This window comes from Hipposideros armiger, unplaced genomic scaffold, assembly GCF_001890085.2.
Source record: "Hipposideros armiger isolate ML-2016 unplaced genomic scaffold, ASM189008v1 scaffold_1209, whole genome shotgun sequence".
Taxonomy (NCBI): domain Eukaryota; kingdom Metazoa; phylum Chordata; class Mammalia; order Chiroptera; family Hipposideridae; genus Hipposideros; species Hipposideros armiger.
In genome coordinates this window covers 146,364-166,018 of record NW_017732559.1, presented here as the reverse complement: position 1 = coordinate 166,018, position 19,655 = coordinate 146,364, and the positions used below count along the sequence as shown (strand labels likewise).

The window sequence follows — 19,655 nt, the reverse complement described above, 5'->3', positions numbered from 1 at the left end:
TTTCTGCTTGAGGTGTAACAGTAGCAATTGACTGTGCATTGGATCATGTCTTTTCAATATTTTAAGCAATAGTTACAATTTGATGGCTTCAGTTCATAGCTATACCCTTCACATCAACAGGATTTCAAAATGTCAGATTCAGACTTTTGAGAAGGTTTTGCTCCCATTTTATTTTTAATCTGGTTAAATTCTTACCTTACAAACAAGTTACTGAGCACAAATTTCAAGGATCTCAAATCAACATACACATGCAAATAATAGCATTAGACTGTGTACTTACAAAACTAGTGATAACAATTTCTGATATTATTTCTAGTGATGAAATCCTTTTACTTTTTGAAATCATTATAACTAGACCCTAAAAATGAAGTTTTTCTTTTTTTTGTTTTTCTTTCTGAGCTTAAATATATCTCCTTTAAATTTCTATTTATTGGTCTTTCATCAGTCTTCTTGAGCTATACCTGAATTAATCTAGTACTTCTTTTGGTGTGTATGTGTCAGTTCTTTAAATAGTCAGCCCTTTAACTGTGCAATTGTGTCTTCTTCTCCAATGCATGTTCTTTTATCAGCTCAATAGGTGTAGTCTCATCATCTGTTCCTTATAGGATATTGTCTACATATTCTTCACTCTGCTTCCACTGTTTTGGAAAGTCTCCAGTTTTTCAATGTTGTTCTTAAAATGTGGCATCTAGAACTCAACCCCATTCCAAAGGTAGCTTTGGCAAAGTGTAGTAACACCATTACTGTCTCCTGAAATATTTACTTCTATTGAGGAAGTCATTGAAAGTGTTGCGAGAGGAACCATAAATTGTTGATCTCTTGATCTTGTAGTCAATAACTAAATCTCTGTAGCTTTTTAAATCTAGGCTACTCTTAAGCCCCTTTCCTACTTGAAGCATTCTATTTTCGACTTAAATTTTATGTTTAAATTTTATTCAATGATTATTTTAGTGCTAAGTACAGACTTAGAATAAATGAATTTTGTTTGTCGTTTTTCTAGGCAGTACAGCATAGTAGCCAGTTCTTTAATAGATCAGTTTAATGAACAGGGCATCTCTGGTTCTTTAGGGTTAGAAACAGATTGATGAGATTTTGAAGACCTACTTCCAGACTATTGATTCTTTAGGTGTGACTCCAAGCACCAATGGAACTAGGTTACTACAATAGTTTTGTGCTTACCTACCATGTCCACAAGGATTTGAAAGGCTTATTTTATGGGTTTTATTGGGCTCAACATATATTGTGAATATAACATTCCTCCAATTTGTTGCCAATCACCCTACAAAGAACTTCCTTCATGAGATTATGGAGCTTATGTTATCACTTATTGATAAGAATTTATTTTTAAGTGTTTATAATGATTTTACTCATCTGTAATTTCTGAAATCCCTTTCTTCCTCCTTTTTGGAAAATTGGGTCTACATGTTTTGTCCCCTTTCTTAATCTTCTTACAGTACCAATGGAGGTACTGTAGTGATTTTGCTCCTACAATGGCATATACTTTCAAAAGCCTGTGATACAATGATTTAAAAACAGCAATACTTGAACTCATTGAATAAATCTCCATTTGCAGCTCTAATTTATCTTGAGTTTATATTTCTTCTTCATCATTTCCGCCCTTTGCATTTTGAAGATTGTTTTCTTTCATCAAGAAGATAGATGCAGTATTGTTTTATGCCTGTATTTGTCCTAATATTAGGCATCTATCTTATGTAATAGATGTACTTCACCATAATTTTTCTTCTTGCTCATCTGGCTGATATATTTATCTTGCCTTAATTCATTCTCATCTTTAATCTTCCCAACACAATTCTTTTAATTCAGATCCTGTTTTAAACTCCTTTAGGATAAGGATAATGTTTTGATAATCTGTATATTTCCATAGTGCATAGCCCCATAGTATAAAGCAAACTCCAGAAATACTAAACTTACGGGAAAGATCCCTAAGAGCCACACTGTTCTTTTAAATTCTTACTCTTTTTACCTCCTTGAGATTATTAGCATTTTTTTCTTTAAGTTTTAGATAATTTTGAATCATTCTCTCTTCAGAGTTTCTGTTCATGCAATCATTGCTGTCTTTTTTCCAAATTTGTTTGAAATTTGCTTTCTTAATATCTTAGGTGACATGTGTTATACTTTCTCAAGAATGCCCGCTTTGACAGAGTAACACTCGAGAATGACATACAGTCACATCTTCCAGTTACTGACATTTATACTTTCTTATTTGTCAGGATTCACTACACTCAGTTTCCAGTATTGCTTCATTAAACTTTGAAGAGATGAAATTGTTAATAAGAAAATCCAAATGTGTCATAAGCTTTGCTCTTTGTAGAATGCAGCTGCTAGCTGATACCTGATTAGTTGGTGTACTCAGTCACTACTATTGCTATTTCACACTTTGTCTCTGTCCTTTTGCTTAAAAAAGAGACAGGGGAGCAGTCTGCACTTTATTGCCAATTACTTAGAAAGACTTCTTCAAGTCAGGGGGAAAAAGTGAAATTAGTCTCATGATATAGCTACTGAAGTCAATCTTGTTTTTTTCCCTCCCCACCTCAGGGGCATAATCAACCCATTTCCTGCTTCAAAAGGGATCAGAGCATCTCCACTCCAGTGTATTCATATAGCTGAAGGGCATACAAAAGCTGTGCTCTGTGTGGATTCTACTGATGATCTCCTCTTCACCGGATCAAAAGGTGCTAGCTTCCTAGGGTTATTTAACAGGTTTTTTTAAAGAAATTACATTTTAACAGGCTTTGCAAAAAAAAAAAAAAAAAGTCAAACTGCTTAAGACCCATAAGAGTCTAAGAGATAATCTAGTTCAACCCCTGAATTACAGAAAATATAAAACCATTGCATATTTGGGAAGAAAATAATATCTGTGATGATGTTATGTAAATAGAATGTTGCGAGAATACATCTCCCTTTGGTAACTGAGCACCTAATGCATGCAAGGCCCTGAGTTTAGTAATGCAGTTTCTATGAACCTTTATAAAAGGCTGTTACAATATAAGGTGTGGTAAAAGAGAGTAAGGTGGGTAGCATTTCTCGAGCACTCGCTGTATCTGAGACGCTAGACTCTACATCTCATTTAATTCACACTACCACCCCAGTAAAATACATGCTGCAACCTCATTTTACAGATGTAGAAACTGAGGATTCAAGAAATTAAATAATTTTCCTAGAAAAACTTAGCTAGTGAGTGGAAGAGCCAGGATTGGAAACCTAGGTCTACTTGTCTCCGAACCTGCACTCTTACCCACTTTGGTACAATTGCAGGTAACTAGAAATCAATTGTTAATGGTTTGAGCATTTATGGACTAGGAGTGTTTTGATTTCAGAAAAGGGACAGATTATGCCAAGCTATGAGAAATAAGGAAGGCTTTGACAAGGAGGCATTTCGGATGAACCTTATAGGATGGTTTGCATAGTGAAGGGTAAGGATTGGCAGCCAAGATTACAGAACAACATGAGCAGAGACATGGAGGTACAAGTGGGTATGTTTGGAAACTGAATCCAACTGGGTTGAATAGGGGACTATATGTAAGAGAAGTGATGGACAGTGAGGCTAGAGAGAAGGAAGCATATACAGGAATGTGGGGCATTCGTAAAAGTTATTTAGTATTTAGGGATGTGGCAAGACTCAGTTTGATCCGTAAACATTTATTACTCATTGTCTGTGAGGGAAGTATAAGAATCTTGCTAGCATTTATGAACTGTAAATAATGGCAAGCAGTTCTCCCATTTAAAAATAATCTGCTCTATGAAAATGGGCTTCTTTTAATGATTCAATTTAAATTTATCTCTTGAGGATAATTAGGTAGTCAACATGTCAGAAAAACAAAATAGAATCGTTTTATGATTATGTTTTTGGGTCAAAAATAAAATCCGTCAGCCAGTGACCCCTGGTAAAGAAAGGTGTGTGTGTTTATGCATGTGGTTGTGTTGTGAGGAGGGAGGGACGCTATCAAAGCAGAATGTTTTGCCATCTTAAGTTCCGGGGCAATTTGAAACAAGATTCTTTGGATATGAGTATTTCAAAGTTTTGTATCAGTTTTTTTTAATACTGCATGATGCATATACCAGACATCCCTGGCATTCATCTGATGCTTTACCCCTACTTCTCCCTTGAACTGGCTGCAAGGGGTCAGGGATGGAGTCAGGATGCCTGGGGCAGATGAACAGAATAATCACTGTTTTCTTATTGCATTTCCTTCTCATAGGAGAGAAACTGTTTAAATACTTTTTACTATTAAGAGAACGTAATTTAGTTCGTATTGACAGCATTTCTCCCCCCCTTTTTTTTATCTGTTTATTTTAGATCGTACTTGTAAAGTATGGAATCTGGTGACAGGACAGGAGATAATGTCATTGGGAGGCCATCCCAACAATGTCGTATCTGTAAAGTACTGTAATTATACAAGTTTGGTCTTCACGGTGTCAACATCTTATATTAAGGTGTGGGATATCAGAGATTCAGCAAAGTGCATCCGAACCCTGACGTAAGTAACTTAAAGACAAGTAGCGCAACGGGGAGAAGTTCTTCACAGTATATAAGAAAAGATAGGACTATGAAAGCCTTTTTATTTATACCTGTCCACAAAGGATGTTCAAATGTTTATGGTAAGAACACAGTTAAAATAAAGGGGAAAAAACTATTGAGAAAATAAAATTTTCTCAGTATTAAACAGGGCAAGATAAATCATATTTGATCTGTGACTGAGTACACCTTTTACGTTTCCTTGCTCCCGAATACTAAGGTATTTTCATAGTATTTATTACTTGATGTAGTTAAATGATTTATATTACTTGCATCAAGTGAATACCACTCCTTGGAAAATGGCTCAAATCACCATTGTAGACAATTGAGAAGTATTTGTAATCTTTAATTAGCAGGTATTGAATAATTAATAGGTTTTTTTGGTGGGGGGAGAGGACTTACACTGTTTTGGTGTTAGCACAAATTTCATCACTGCAGGTTACGCTGGACAATTGGAGAATGAGTTTGTTTTCTGTGTCTGTAATCATATATGTCTTTAAATTGTAAAACAAATAATGATTCTTTTTGCTGTAAGATTGATGAACTGTTTTACATAATTGAAATTGAGGTGAACTTTGCTGGTTTAAATCAGAGAAGGGAGCATAGGAAAGGCTAATTTTTACTAAAATTGGGGATTTAGCATAGGGATTATTAACATTTAATAGTTTGTAAAGCAGGAATCATTAACATTTAAGGGCTAATTTGTATTTTGAGAACTACTGATTATTTATTATACTGAATGCAAGTCTCTTGAGGGAAATTTTATAGAAAAGGAATACTATCTTATGTTAGAAATTTTCCAATCCAGTGGACTCCCTAAAGTCAAATTTGAAAAGATAGATTGTAAGTTGATATTTTAGAAATTAGCTGAGAAAATGTTTCAGAATTTAAAAAATATATTTACCATTTAGAATTTATCTGAGGAAATAGAATTAATTATGTTAGAACCTTTAGTACACAGCAAATACTGCATGTATGAATGGGTTAAAGTAAACAAAAACTTAAAATAATATAAAAAGTTCTCAGTGTCTTTAATTCAAAAGGACAAATCTTTTAGACAACAGAAATATGGGTAAGCCTGGCCCTCAGGGTGCTCCTGGAAGCAGCAGGAAATTGAATTACCTTTGTGATGCTGTATCATTTTGTTGAGGTGTTTTTCTTTTCTTTTTGTCATCTAACCTTTCTGAATGATATGGTAGTTATCCCTGATTCAGGGCCTGTAATTCCTAGCTTTATAATAGACTTGCAAATTGTGTTTTAAGCCATGTCATCTTGTTTACTATGTGAATGTGAGGTGCTGTGCGAGGTTCTGGACATATGCTGACCAAAAAGGACACAGATCTTATTGTTGCCTATAGCCTGTTTCCTAGGAATTCAAGGAATTTTAAGCTGAGCTGTTATGCAGAAATGTGACTTGTTCTGCTTTGTTCTGCCTCTGTTAAGGTCTTCAGGTCAAGTTACTCTTGGAGATGCTTGTTCTGCGAGTACCAGCAGGACAGTAGCTATTCCTTCTGGAGAGAACCAGATCAATCAAATTGCACTAAACCCAACGGGCACTTTCCTCTATGCGGCTTCCGGAAATGCTGTCAGAATGTGGGACCTGAAAAGGTAGAATTTCAAAGACAATGCACTTCCTGCATATGGAAAATACAACTTTCAGGCATTAACATATTAATACATGTGAAATCTAATTTTTATGACCCCAGAAGTTAATGTAAAACCATGGGCTTTTCTCTTCAGTCCAACATCCCTAAAAGTTTTTTCTGTTCTCTTTAGCAAACTCACAACTTTCATTTCTTCTAAGTTCCTTTGTTGGAAAAAATAATGTATATGAAGGAAAATAGAATTGAAACCTTCACTTCTCTTAATGTTTCTCTACAAATTGTGTTGTTTACTAGGAAGAGACCAAGATTCTCATCCTAGTTTCACCAGTATCTTGACAGAATTACTTTTTGCAGTGTCATTTAAACATTTTCTATCTCAAATTTTTCAGTTTATAAACTTAATTTAACAAATGTGGGCAAACATCCTCAGAGTTTTGGTGAATATAAAATAAAATATTAAGAAGACAAAGTGGTTAAAAAGAAATAAAGATTGATAAATTGAAATGTAAGGCATTACACCTTTGGTTTGATTTTTATTTGCCATGAAATATGAGCTTTTATCCTTTAGTTGAGTGTTTATTTTAGTTTCTTTCCTAGTTCCTAAAATTTTGGCAACAATGCAATGTTGATTTATTAGTTAACAAATATTTATGCAACATCAATTTTGGCAGGTACTGCCCTAGCACTGTGATAGGTCTTAGGAATAAAGACTGAGCAAGACAAATGTGGTATCCTCCTTCTTAAAGCTCATGTTACAATGAGAATAAAGGCCATTAAACAGGCAATTACAGGGTACTGTACTGAGTAAAGTTTGCAATTCAGATAGTACAGGGTACTTCCCATCTGGAAGGGCTTTGTCAGTGGTAAATCAAAGGGATATTAGTTTGAGAAGGTTTGAGAATGACTAGTTATAGCTTATCACATTTCAACAGATGACTGAGAAAGTATAATAAACATAATTGATAGATAAGTAGAAGACAGGGAAAGAGAGGAACCGCAGTCCAGAGTACTGTTTTAGGAATAAAATATAGAAAACGATAAGCAGTGCTTGTTTAAGAAAATTAGAAAAGAAGTAAGGTTTCTTCTTGAAGGTCTTAAATTTGACTCACATGAGGAACACCATAGAGAAAGATACTCAAAATCATGACATAAGACAGAAAAGATGAGCTTGTGAAAATCTTTATACTTTTTATTATGCTGAAAAGTTAGATCCTTTGTGAACTGGTTGATTTCAGCAACATGATTAAATGTAGTTTCACTTTAACGAAGTAACTAAGAGAATAGTTTTCGAGAAGCTATTAAATACTCTGGAAGCCTAATACATCTCTATAGTCCAGCAGCTTGATTTGAGGTAGGACTGTGAAACAAAGGTTCATTGTAACCCCTGGATAATTGACATCAGACATTTTGCTACCAGTCAGATAAATGTTCTGGTCATTTTCATAACTTTGTAATAACTGGTGAAATATACCACCTATTTTCTGACATACATCTATGCACACATAGATGTATGTATGTATATATTTGCATATATGTATGAGTGCATATATGTACATTTGTATATGTGAGAATATTTTTGTGGATGTGTGTGTGTGTGTATAATAAAATAATTTTACTTTCTCCATATTGTTATTGATTAGGCAAGTTATATAGTGATATAGTTGTTTTAATCAAATTTCAAATTGGACTTCACAACATCAGTTATATGTCTATCAGATGTTTGGACATTTAACAGATTAAGGATTACCTGGATTTAGGTTGGAGTTAAAAATTAGTCATTAGCAATTTTTTGGACTTTTGCTGCCTTTTTGTTTACTACCTAAATAACATTAGTCAGTTTTAAATAACTTCTTTAGGACTCTTCCCACTCTAATAGATTAGTTTGGCCATTTTTGTACTCTAATTTGGACAGAGTTGCATAGAGGTGGAGCTAAAATAATAATAAAAAATAGTGAATTATTTTATCAAAGAATGTAGATTACTTATATTGAGAGTTAGCCTCTGCATGCTCAAAAATATTTTCCAAAAAAATTATTTTTCTTTTTTTTTTTAAAGGTTTCAGTCTACAGGAAAGTTAACGGGACACCTCGGCCCTGTAATGTGCCTTACTGTAGATCAGATTTCCAATGGACAAGATCTCATCATCACTGGCTCCAAGGACCATTACATCAAAGTGTGTATCACAGGATTGTTGAATTCTATTCTTAAATGATGTTTGTGAAGTATTCAAACTCATTCACCCTTTCTCTTAATTTTCTTTTTTCCATTTCTATCCTTTGCTTTCCCTTTCTGATCGTTTCTTCACTCATAGCTCCTAATTGTATCATCTTAATTAATTATGTGTTCTCCTTTTTGATAGAAGATAGGTTGGGAGGGCTGCTAAAGATTTTAACACAGTCATCCAACTAGTGCTTGAGTCTCACTGTCACCATCTTTTATACTGAGCAGATTATGGCCTCCAGACTTTATGAACTTAGCAGGTAAGGAGAGGAAAGATGATTAGTTTGATTCTGGAAATATTACATTTGAGATACTAATAGAGGACATGATCATGTAGGCCAGCAGGCCAGTAGAAAGGCAAGCCCAGGGCTTATGATCAGTTATGACTAGAGATGTCGGTTTGGGAGCCATTCAAATAGAGGCAGGTGTTCAAGGAGTTAGAGTAGATGGCATGGCCAAAGAACAGAGAAGGTAACAGGAGTCAGCCTTGGGAAGTACTGTAAGCAGCAGTAGGAATGAAAAGAGGATACAGCAAAGAAGAGTGATAGGAAGAGTTTAAGTACTCTTTCCAGAAGCTTTGATTAAGAGATGAGAAATGGGTTAGTGACTTAAAAATAGAATGGATAAAGGGAGAGGATCTTGTATTCAGTAGACTTGAGCATGTTTATATGCTGAGGAAATGGGCTCAGTGGTGAAGAAAAGTGAGAAGAGTAAAGTGGTGGCAATTGATGAGGGTGGGAGGAGAAGTTAGAATCAGATCAAAGATGTGAACCTTGGGGAGAAGTAAGTACACTCTGGCATCTAAAAAAAAGGGAAGGGTGAGAGAATGTTTGAAGATAAAAGGAAACTTTGTAATGATGGGAAGGATCTAAAAAATATGGTTTTGATCATGTTAGCTTTTTCAGGAAATCACAAGGTCAACAGCTAAGAGAGACAAGGGCCACTGAGGGGAGTGAAAGGTTTTGAAATAGCAGCTTCAGGGCCATTTGAGATGACCACCAGGACTGCGGAGCTTCCTAATAGTGTTTAAATAACAATCATATCAATTAGTTACATTTCAACTGGATTGATATGTAGTATTTTTATAATCGAACATACCATTTATACACTTATACATGGAAAAATTGGTTGCCTTTCTTAAAAGCTTACAGACATGTAAGCATGTGACATGCAAACAGAACTAGTGTACAAAAGGACTCAGGTTCATCCAGGGTCATTTATACCAGGTTGATTTAGTTAACTTAGATAAACATTGTAACAAAACAAATCATGTCTGGTTAGTGTATGAGTACATGTCTGTGTGTTTCTATGAAGGAACACATATACGAGCTTGTTTGTAAGTTAAATAGGATGACTGCTTTCTTTCTAATTTTTTTAGATGTTTGATGTAACTGAAGGGGCTCTTGGAACTGTGAGTCCCACCCACAATTTTGAACCCCCTCATTATGATGGCATTGAAGCACTAACCATACAAGGGGATAACCTATTTAGTGGGTCCAGAGATAATGGAATCAAGAAATGGGACTTAGCGCAAAAAGACCTTCTACAGGTAATGTAAAACCTTTTCGTGTAATGGAGTGGGTACTTCAAAGTCATTCAGTTGTCTGTATAAGAATTTGAAGAGGCTCTATGGAGAGCTTCATTGTTTAGGGATAATGTTAATGACAGCTTCCTCTTAAGGAGTGTTTCATCATCCTCCACCAGATTTACTAATAACGAGAAGGGCAACATTCAATATTTCATAATACCTCCTGAATAAGAGGAGGATAGACACTGATAAGAGTTGAAAGATCTGGGATTGCCTCATGTGTGTGTTCACTAAATAAAATCAGTTTTGGAGTGGAGCAGTTACAGTTTATCATTTTGTTTTGTTTTTGTTTTAGGTACACATATTCCATAGATTACCACATTTAGCTGAGTCAGAGTAGTGTAATGATTCCTCATCTTACAAGAGCATCTTCATGCATCCAAAGTAATAGTTCTCTCATTTTCTGTAGAACAATAGTTGGGGTGAAGTGTTGTATCAATACAACCAAATATTGGTGTCTTTTCCTAATTCCCAGGGGAAGAAAATAGTTAACGGATGAAATCGCTCTCAATTTCAAGCTTTTCCTTACACATCTATGGGTGTGTATATATTGCAGTTGCTACCACTTCCCTACTCTCAACAAGACAAAAACAAAATAGAGAGGTAGCATGAATATTAATAGGAAAAAACCTTGGCAACAGATGAATAAATTGCATTCAAAAGCTTTTCTTTTATAGACAACATTCATGGTTGTAACTTTTATATTGTGCATATAAATATATTTATGCATAAAATATAGTCATACAAGCTGATCTTATAATTATTGTTTGCTTATTATGAAACATATACATTAGCTCCAGTCTTCTACGAAAAGCTTTCGGCCTTTATGTTTTCTACCAAATGTTTAAGTCAGTGATTTTATGAGGCAGTCCTTATAGTCTACATACCAGGTTGTCGTTTTCAAACTTTTATTAAGTAAATTTTGGAGAAAGGTGAGATATTTGCTGCCCATGAAGAGGATGTGATGTTTGAAAAATTGTACATACATATACTTTTCAGGTTTTTTAGATTCTATAGATTTTTAACATCATAGGCCTTTATTATTGTTAACACTGATGATAATTAGTGAGACAAATTGGGGAGCAAATTACAGATTTATTTCTTTAAATTACTAAGCATGATTGTGTAGAAAATAATTTTTACAGTTTCCAGGCCATTCAAAGTTCCAAAAATTGGGTTTTGTCAGTAAAAATGTATGTAACTTTTTTTGGTGTGAGAATGTCCATTTGGAAGGCTCTCCTTAAGCTGCAGATTTCTCTTTATTTTTTCTCTCAGCAAGTTCCAAACGCACATAAGGATTGGATCTGTGCCCTGGGAGTGGTGCCAGGCCATCCAGTTTTGCTTAGTGGCTGCAGAGGGGGCATTTTGAAACTCTGGAACATGGATACGTTTGTGCCAGTCGGAGAGATGAAGGGTCACGATAATCCTATCAACGCCATATGTGTTAATTCCACCCACATTTTTACTGCAGCTGAGTAAGTTTTTCCTTATGTGATTCTCCTCTGTATTGATTACTTGTGTTCAGATTTAACAACTATTTTAACAACAACTAAGTTGTAAATATCCTGAATGTAGAACATGAAAACCCTGAAATCCCTCTTTTATTACAGTCCTTCTGATGTCTGCTCTAAGACATCTCGTTTATATTTTCTGATGTACACTGTGGGCACTGAGTGTAGGCTTCCCAGAGTACATGGTGATATCGTGTTACTCCTGTGTTAGCACCCTGCATATACGAGTAAGTCTGCTGCCAGATCTCCCCCTGATGATTTTTCAAAAAATAAAATCATTCATAGATGACTAATTTCTAAAGATTTGTTTTTCCCCAGAAAGACCACAAACTTGCCATTTTTGCACATTTAGAACAAGTCATTTGAAAAATCTCTTTGTGCCTCTTCCATCTCCCATTAAAATATAAGTACATAGTGATAACATCGGCTTCCTCTTGTTGATTGATTCATTTTGTTCATTTATTCCTTCATGATGAATCTCCTATGTGCCAGGCACTGTTCCAGGCTCTTGGGAATAAAGAGGTGGCTACAACAGATCCAAACCCCAGTTTACATTCTAAGGAGAGAAGGGAAGAAAATTAAATAAGTAAATACTAGTGAAATGGTGACATGTGCTATGGAGAACAAGAAGGCAGGGAAAAAGAATGAGACTATCATGGGGCGGGGATTACACAACAGGTGGTCAGCGAAAGCCTCACTGATAGTGACATGGAAGAAGATGCTTAAAGGAGGTGGAGAGATGCTGTGACCATAAAAATGACATAGTCTGTATATAAGTACTTTGGAAAGGAAAGCATATGTAGTATAATGTGAGGTGTGGGTCTCATTCAAATAAAACGTAATTTCTCATGAAAATCAATCTTGAAAATCTCCCTGCGTTATTTGTGTACCCATCGTATTGCTTAATTTAATTTGAGTACCTTCTTGATTCATGGAGCCCAAATGCACGGTTACCCTGATTTTATTCTTAAACCTCTGCTGTATTTCTGTGGCATTGCTCATTATTTGTGCTGTTTATATCGAATCCCTCTTTTCATTTAGAGTTACTTTCTTTTCATCTCTAAAGTACATCAAAGCCAATTTATTTTGTGTTTTTCTAAAGTTCTTGCCTTCGGTGCTTCAGGGATGCTATTTCCACAATGCATTACTTTTTAAAAAGTCACCACTTTTGTTTATTCTCTTGGAAACTTTTTTGTTTTTTTGATAATTCATTGGAAATAACTTAATACCCTTCAGAGCTATAATGCTATAGAAATATTGTGTATCACTGAGGTGTGGTGGGTGATGTGATTTACTGTATTTACCTGTCTTCCATGATATAGTCTTACTTTTGAAGACCTAAGCTTTTTCTCAGTTTATTCATAGTGTATCAGATGGAAATGTATTTACTACGTAACTTAAAAATGAGGAAAATAGCCAAGGATATCAGAAGGCCTATTTTCAAATTAGTTCTGCTTATTTATTTGCTATTTAACAAACATTTGTATACTGCTTAGTACCTATCAAGCATTGTTCTAAGTGCTTTTCAGGCATTAACTCATTTAGTTTTCATGAGAACTCTAGAAGATAAATATTCTAATCCCCATTTTACAGGTGCTAAACTGAGGCAATTTATAATTTGAAACCTTTGTGTAGTAATTCCACCCTATCTGATATTTCTGGATCTGTTGTCACTGATTGATTTTTCTTATAAATGTGTCTCAATTTTCCTGCTTCTTTTATGTCAAGTAATATTTTATTGGATGTTGAACATTATAATGTTGTATTTTGAGTATCTGGATTTTGTTGTATTTCTTTCAAGAGTGTTGGGCTTTGTTTGTCAGACAGTTAAGTTACTTTTCAGCTTTATCTTTTTGGGGCTTGTTTTTAAATCTTCTTAGATTTCCACCGAATATTCTAGGTGTTTGATAGCTCTCTACTTTATTGGTCAGGGCTTGAATGTCTCATAGCCTTCTGTGAACTCTGGGAATTGTTCAACTTATAGCTCACTCACTAATAGTTGTTTTTTGGGCTGGCCTGGTAGTCTTTTTCTTTCATGTGCAGCTTAACAGTCAGTCAAAGACATTAGGGGACCCCTATGTAGATTCATGGAGTTCTTTTTCCATAGCTGCATAGTTCTTTCTGCATAACTTGCTCCTCTTCTCTACTTGGTCCTGCAAATTCTAACTACTTCACTCTTCCGAGATTTCCATTTCTATGTCTCCAACTCAATGATTCTCTGGTTTTCTGTTGGGATTCCCACTCCCTGTGCTGTAGTCTGGTAAGTGATTCCGGGCCAAAAGCCAGAGGTGTCATAGAGTTCACCTTCTTTGTTTTCCTTTTCTCAGGGATCATAGCTTTATTGCCCAATAGCCCTTAATAATATGAGCTATTTTAATAGCATTATATAATATAAGTATATAAGATATACTTATGGGACATTGTGTATTTTTACTTATATCTATTAAAGACTTCTTCAGAAAATGTTTCCATGATAGGTAATTCTAAGAACTGTTTATCTTTCTGCCTCTTTTCTCACGTTCATTTTTAATTTATTGTTTCGTAGTGACCGGACTGTGAGAATTTGGAAGGCTCGCAATTTGCAAGATGGGCAGATGTCTGACACAGGAGATCTGGGGGAAGATATTGCCAGTAATTAAACATGAATGAAGATAGTCATAAACTAAATACTGTGATAATGCTGTATATGTTCTTTATGGAAAATATTACCCTACATTTATTAGGCAAAAATTTATGAATGGGATTAACTGGAAAATATATCTGAATCCAACTGCTGACTATAAGTGGTATGCTAATAAAATTGTGTACTATCCTGTGTGCTTAATATCTCCCAATATATATATATATTCTATAATTGATGTACTGCTTGATTCACACTTTTATTGTGGCTGGATTTTTGTGACTAGCTATAAAAAACACCTTCAAATTATTTGAATTATAATATGTCTGCTTTTGTGACAGTCAGAAAATGCACCTGGAATATAATGCAACCCACTATGAACTCATTTATGTAGTGTGTTCAGATAATTTATGTATTTAAACTTATTGGAAATATTACTCAAATTGTGGTCTGTTTGTCTGGTATTTATATCAGTCTATGGAGGGTTTCCAAGTTTCAAAACTCTTTTAATGTAATGGAAAAACAATAAGATGAGAATATCGTTGATGATTTTTCATGAAGAGGGGTTGTCCTTAATCTACTAACCAAGAATGTCAAACAGTTTGTGTTAAATGTTGATTAAATGTTGACGTTTACTTGTATCGACCAAAGTTTTGCAGCTGTGCTATATATATATCCTGTGCTCAGGACTAAAATGCCGTTAAGTTGTTGTATTAGTGCTGTGCATACATTCTGTGATGGAAACATTTTTGATGTCTTAACAGAATATATTTTAATCTATTTTCCTATGGAGTTATTTCTGTTATCACCTTTTAATTTCATTTTATTTAATAGTAGTATTTCCTTACCCTTTTATCTATTTTTTTTATATGCTGCTAAATATATTTTAAATACACTATGTTTGCAAACCTTGGTAGCTATGATGAAAACTGTATCATCTGTGGTGGGAAAAACTATGTAAATAGGTAGATTGTAAAGAGAGAATGTCTTACATTGTAACCGTATGAATTTTTAAATGCTGTAGATTGGATTTTGCAAAAGGATGTATAATTTATCTGTCTGCTCAGATTAATTTGTAAATTCTGCAAGTTTAATTTTTATGTAGATGGTATAACATTTGAAAATATTGTCTTGTGATTTTTTTTTCCTTGAAAATATTTGCTTGTAAATGAAAGCGGAGGTAGGGCTTAAATAAACATGTTGCTATGAATTATTTTTATTCTATTGTTCTTTTTTAATATGAAAATGGCCAGTGTTTATAAAAATTTGTTTTATCTGTGTGCTACAAAGAAAGGCATTTTGTTGTTATCCAACACTTCACATGAATTCCTTCTTTTGCTCAATAGACCAATATATATATATATATATATATATATATATATATATATATATATATATATTTGTTAAGCTGAGCCATCCTGCCACCTGTTGGCAGCTCAGCGGCTTCTCAGCTGGGGCCGGGAATCGAACTGCTGTTGCTCAGAGCTCAAACTCTTGAGCGAGCTCTTAACCAACTGAACCACTCGGCCGGCCCCAACAAAATATTTTTGAAAAATGTTAACTATAACCCAATCTTGATGAGCCAAGGAAGTTCACTATTTAAAGGAATTAAATCAAACTATAATTTAGGGATTTGAACATAGATGGCAAAACAAATAAAAATTATTCACATAAATGTTAGGACAATAGTGACCTTGGTTACTTAGAGAAGAAATGGAGGGAATGGTGACTGGTGGGTGTTGCAGGAGGTAAGCTGGGGGTGTGCAGGTGCTTCTGGGGTCCTCGTGATATCTTATTTCTTGACCTGGGTCCCAGGTGATGTGTTAAACTATATATATATATATATATATATATATAAAATAATGTTTCTCTTTCATATATATGTTTCTCTTTCATATATATATATATATATTTCTCTTTCCTATTTTTTTAATGTGTGTTAGATTTCAGAGTCAAATGTTTGTAAAACCTTTTAAAGGTGGGATTTTCCAATAATGAGAAACTCAGGTACTTTGTAATTTTGCCTCCTTCCCTGAAGAAATTTACTATGCCAAAACTTGACAGACAATGTCAGGACTATTTTGAATTTTAGTACTCTCAGAGTGTTTATTTTCACAGGACTGCTGCTCAAAAATAAGAGTTATCTTTCTAGTTTCTAACCATAAAGAGATGCTCAACTAATTTTAAAAGTCCCAGCTGCCATTAATCTTCACTCTTTTTTCGCGAGGTTAATAATTATAATAGGAAATGTTTGCTGAGCATTTACTTCCCTCTTTGTTTGACTGGGTGTCCTCTGAAATAGGGGTAATCTAAGACGTCATTGATGGTCAGAAGCACCCGATTTCAGAGATGTTTAATTGTTAAAAAAAAAAAAAGTAGTGTCCATCCTCGAAGTGGTGGACTATATCCTAGAATTGGTGCTGCACAGCATTGTGGGGGATTCTGCGAGACAGACAGTGACACAATCACATATGGCGATAATATGATTCTAAACCCCTTCTGATCTGTTTTTGTGTAATTTAGATTTAGGAAAAGTAAAGGCCACCTTTCTCAGACTTTTTTCAGCTTGGGTTCCACCTTTAACTTTGCTTCCCCCAAGCATATGAACCCACAGGCTATAATTTGCCAAACCCTGCTCAAGACTGTTACATGCAGAGAGGGAGTGGTTACAGGGCTTGCGTGCAGTGCACAACCCAAGGTATGATTCACTTTTAGACAATGTAAGAACAAGTTTTGGGTAGATGGCAGTAAATCATCTTATTCTTAAAAATATAAGAATACAATAATCATTTCCATCATATGGAAGTAAAAAGTGTATTCAGGAAGGCATTTTTTTCTAATTTGACAAGGACGCCTCTAGGCTAGTAAAAGCCAGCCCTCGTGGTTAACGCTCTGATCTCCTCTGCCTAAGGGTAACACATTCCTTATTAAGAAAGGTCAGCTCAAAAACAATTTCTTCCGTTAAAAATATTGGTTGCTCAGGAAACTCTGGCTTCATGTAATTTTTTCATTAAAAATTCCAAATTTTGAGCACCACAATGTTTTCTGTCACATATGCCTAAATAAATAAAAGTGATGCAAAAAAAAAAGTCAGCTATTTAAATGGAAGGATTTGGATAAGATGGCATATTAATATTTCCTCTTAGATTAATAACTCATTATTCTTGGAATAACTGAACTTTCTGATAAGAATGTTGCTTAATGGAGATTTTCTTGTGTTTTCTTTGGGCTCCAAGTGGATGGCACGGCTGGCATCGGGCAGGACACTGTTATGGCACTTGCCTTCTATTATTTTCAATAAGCTAGTAAGAAGCCCGTAAGTGTGCACTTGGACAGTGTGTAACCGCAGTACTTGCCTCTTTGACCCACACCTGATGGCAAGAAAGTAAAATGAAAGCTGAATGTAAACTTTTAGAGGATCCTAAGTCTGGATCTAGTAGACATTTGCCACTCTTGGATGTCTTAGCACCTTTGAACAATTTCCTATGTTAGAGATATTCCCGCCTTGTGAATTCCACCTCTCATTGTAGGTGACAGTTTCTCATTTCCTCCACTTCCCCTTGCAGCCTGGGTGGCATGTGACTTCGATTTGTCCCATTAGAGTCACTGGCAACAGACTTTGAATTGGGAGCTCGTGACACAAAAATGTTGACACCTCACTGAATCCCTGTGGCAGGGTCATGGGAGCTAATGCTGTTTTCCATGGAAGCAATGGAAGAAGTTTGAGTGTCAGTATCGATGGTGCAAGCTATGGAGCCTGCACCTAAGTGCAGAAAGAAGCGACCGGTTGTGAAATATGATTCTGGACATCCTTCCTGGTTGTGTAGCCTCCAAACCCCCATTCTCTGGCCCCTCTGGAAATTGTACGCATTGCCTAATAATCTCCAGTAAATTCCCTTTCTGTTTGAACTAGCAGAGTTGGTTGCTGCTGTTACTTGCAGCTAAGAACACCTCCTTATCAACTGAATCAAAACCCAATACAAATGAGGATGATCTGATGGAAACTGAGTTTCAGCAACAGAGAACAAATGACTCTAGACCCTTTTCCTTCTTCTGACGTGTTCACTTTAAACATCTCCCTGGATTAAAGTAGCCTTATCTATTTCACACTCAGGAGAGACTCAGAAAAATCTCCAAAAGGGGTCTGAGATTCCAGGTCCTTCCATAATAAACATTTTTCTATCGCATGGATTATTAATATGTTTTGACTATTTCCCTTAAGCAGGGCATGTGAAGATCACTAGGTCCTTACGAGATGACTAGCTGCTTGGATTGAGGGTAAATACATCTGCAGTCCTGTGCTTAAAGTGCCTTCATTTGGTATTGTTGCTTTCTTGTTGTATTTCATAGGCAGTTTTCCATAAATTGGTCAGGAAAATCTTATCCTTTTGCATCCCAAATAAGCCAAAGGTTGTAATTGGATTTCTCCTTGACCCCATCATTTTGCCTTAGGGAGAGTATTTCATAGGCCCTGAACACTCCCTGTGTTTACTGGAACAAGGTCTGGTAGTTCCTTGCAGGGGCTGGCTATAGGGTGGAGGGTGAGAAATGGCCAACTGCTCTATCACCATGTGAGCAATAACATCTTGGCAGCTCAACTGAGTAATTAAAGATTCCCACCTTCAGGTAGAAAAAAAGGGTCCTATTTAGAAATTGTTGTGCATTGTATTTGATAGGGAATAATGGGCACGTGAAAACTATTTGGCTGGTCTCAGTGTTCTGAAAAGTTTGTCTTATTACAAAAAAATAATAATAATAAAGTACAACCTAACTTAGAGAGGAGAGGTAGTCACAAGTTGGGCAGACTCCAAGACACAGTATATTTTTCTCAAACTCTTAGTTCAGAAGTTCATCCTACCTTTACCTGGTCCATGTGATCCTGGGAAACCCCAGGAATCATTCGGATGAGTCTCAGCCAGCGCCTCCCCTTTAGCGTGCAGGAATAAGAATCACCTGCAAGGGCTTGTTAAGGCACAGGTTGCCTGGTCACACACCCAGGTTTTCTGATTCAAAGGAGTTTGCCTTTCTAACAAGTTCACAGGTGACACTGATGCTGCCTGGGAAGGGGCTCATGCTTGCTTTGAGAAGTACAGGTATGAAGTCCATTCTATTCCCCTTTATAGTGTGGTTCAGAAACCTAGTTTAGACTAGTCAAAACCCGGCATTCCCCTGGCAGGGATTATCCATCTAGGTGAGGACTCCTTGACCTAGATCCCAGGTCTGTTGAAGAGAAGGGTTGCTACTGTACCACGACTGGAGAAACTGATTGCACACTCCCCCTGGAGCAGTTCAGCAAGGATGTGGCTCCATCTGCTACTGGAAGCCATCTATGACCACACAGGAATCCAGCTTTGGAATGATTACAGTGACATGAATGTCAGAGCAGGCTGACCTCAGGTCTACCAAAACCCGGGACCCCCCATTCTGTGAGATGAGAAATACTCTTATTGGTAAATATGTCTGAGCTGGGTTTTCTTTCCCAGCCATTGAAAATACCCTGATTGAAACAGCGTTACCCAGGAGACAGCTGTTATACAGGAAGTTAAGTAAGAGGCAGGTTGAAGGAATTTGAGGA

At 35.8% G+C, this 19,655-nt stretch overlaps 1 protein-coding gene across 1 annotated transcript in view; it reads left to right on the top strand.

The window, feature by feature from the left end:
- The window catches only part of KIF21A (kinesin family member 21A), a 165,703-nt gene extending 150,410 nt beyond the window's left edge, over positions 1-15,293 (top strand). Inside the window, exons 29-35 of the mRNA XM_019632962.1 lie at positions 2,557-2,693; positions 4,319-4,499; positions 5,981-6,145; positions 8,197-8,314; positions 9,740-9,910; positions 11,225-11,424; positions 14,006-15,293. Of these exons, the coding sequence (XP_019488507.1) occupies positions 2,557-2,693; positions 4,319-4,499; positions 5,981-6,145; positions 8,197-8,314; positions 9,740-9,910; positions 11,225-11,424; positions 14,006-14,099 (1,066 nt within the window). The 3' untranslated portion in view covers positions 14,100-15,293. The remainder of the gene's footprint in view (positions 1-2,556; positions 2,694-4,318; positions 4,500-5,980; positions 6,146-8,196; positions 8,315-9,739; positions 9,911-11,224; positions 11,425-14,005) is intronic.
- Positions 15,294-19,655: the final 4,362 nt, after the last annotated feature.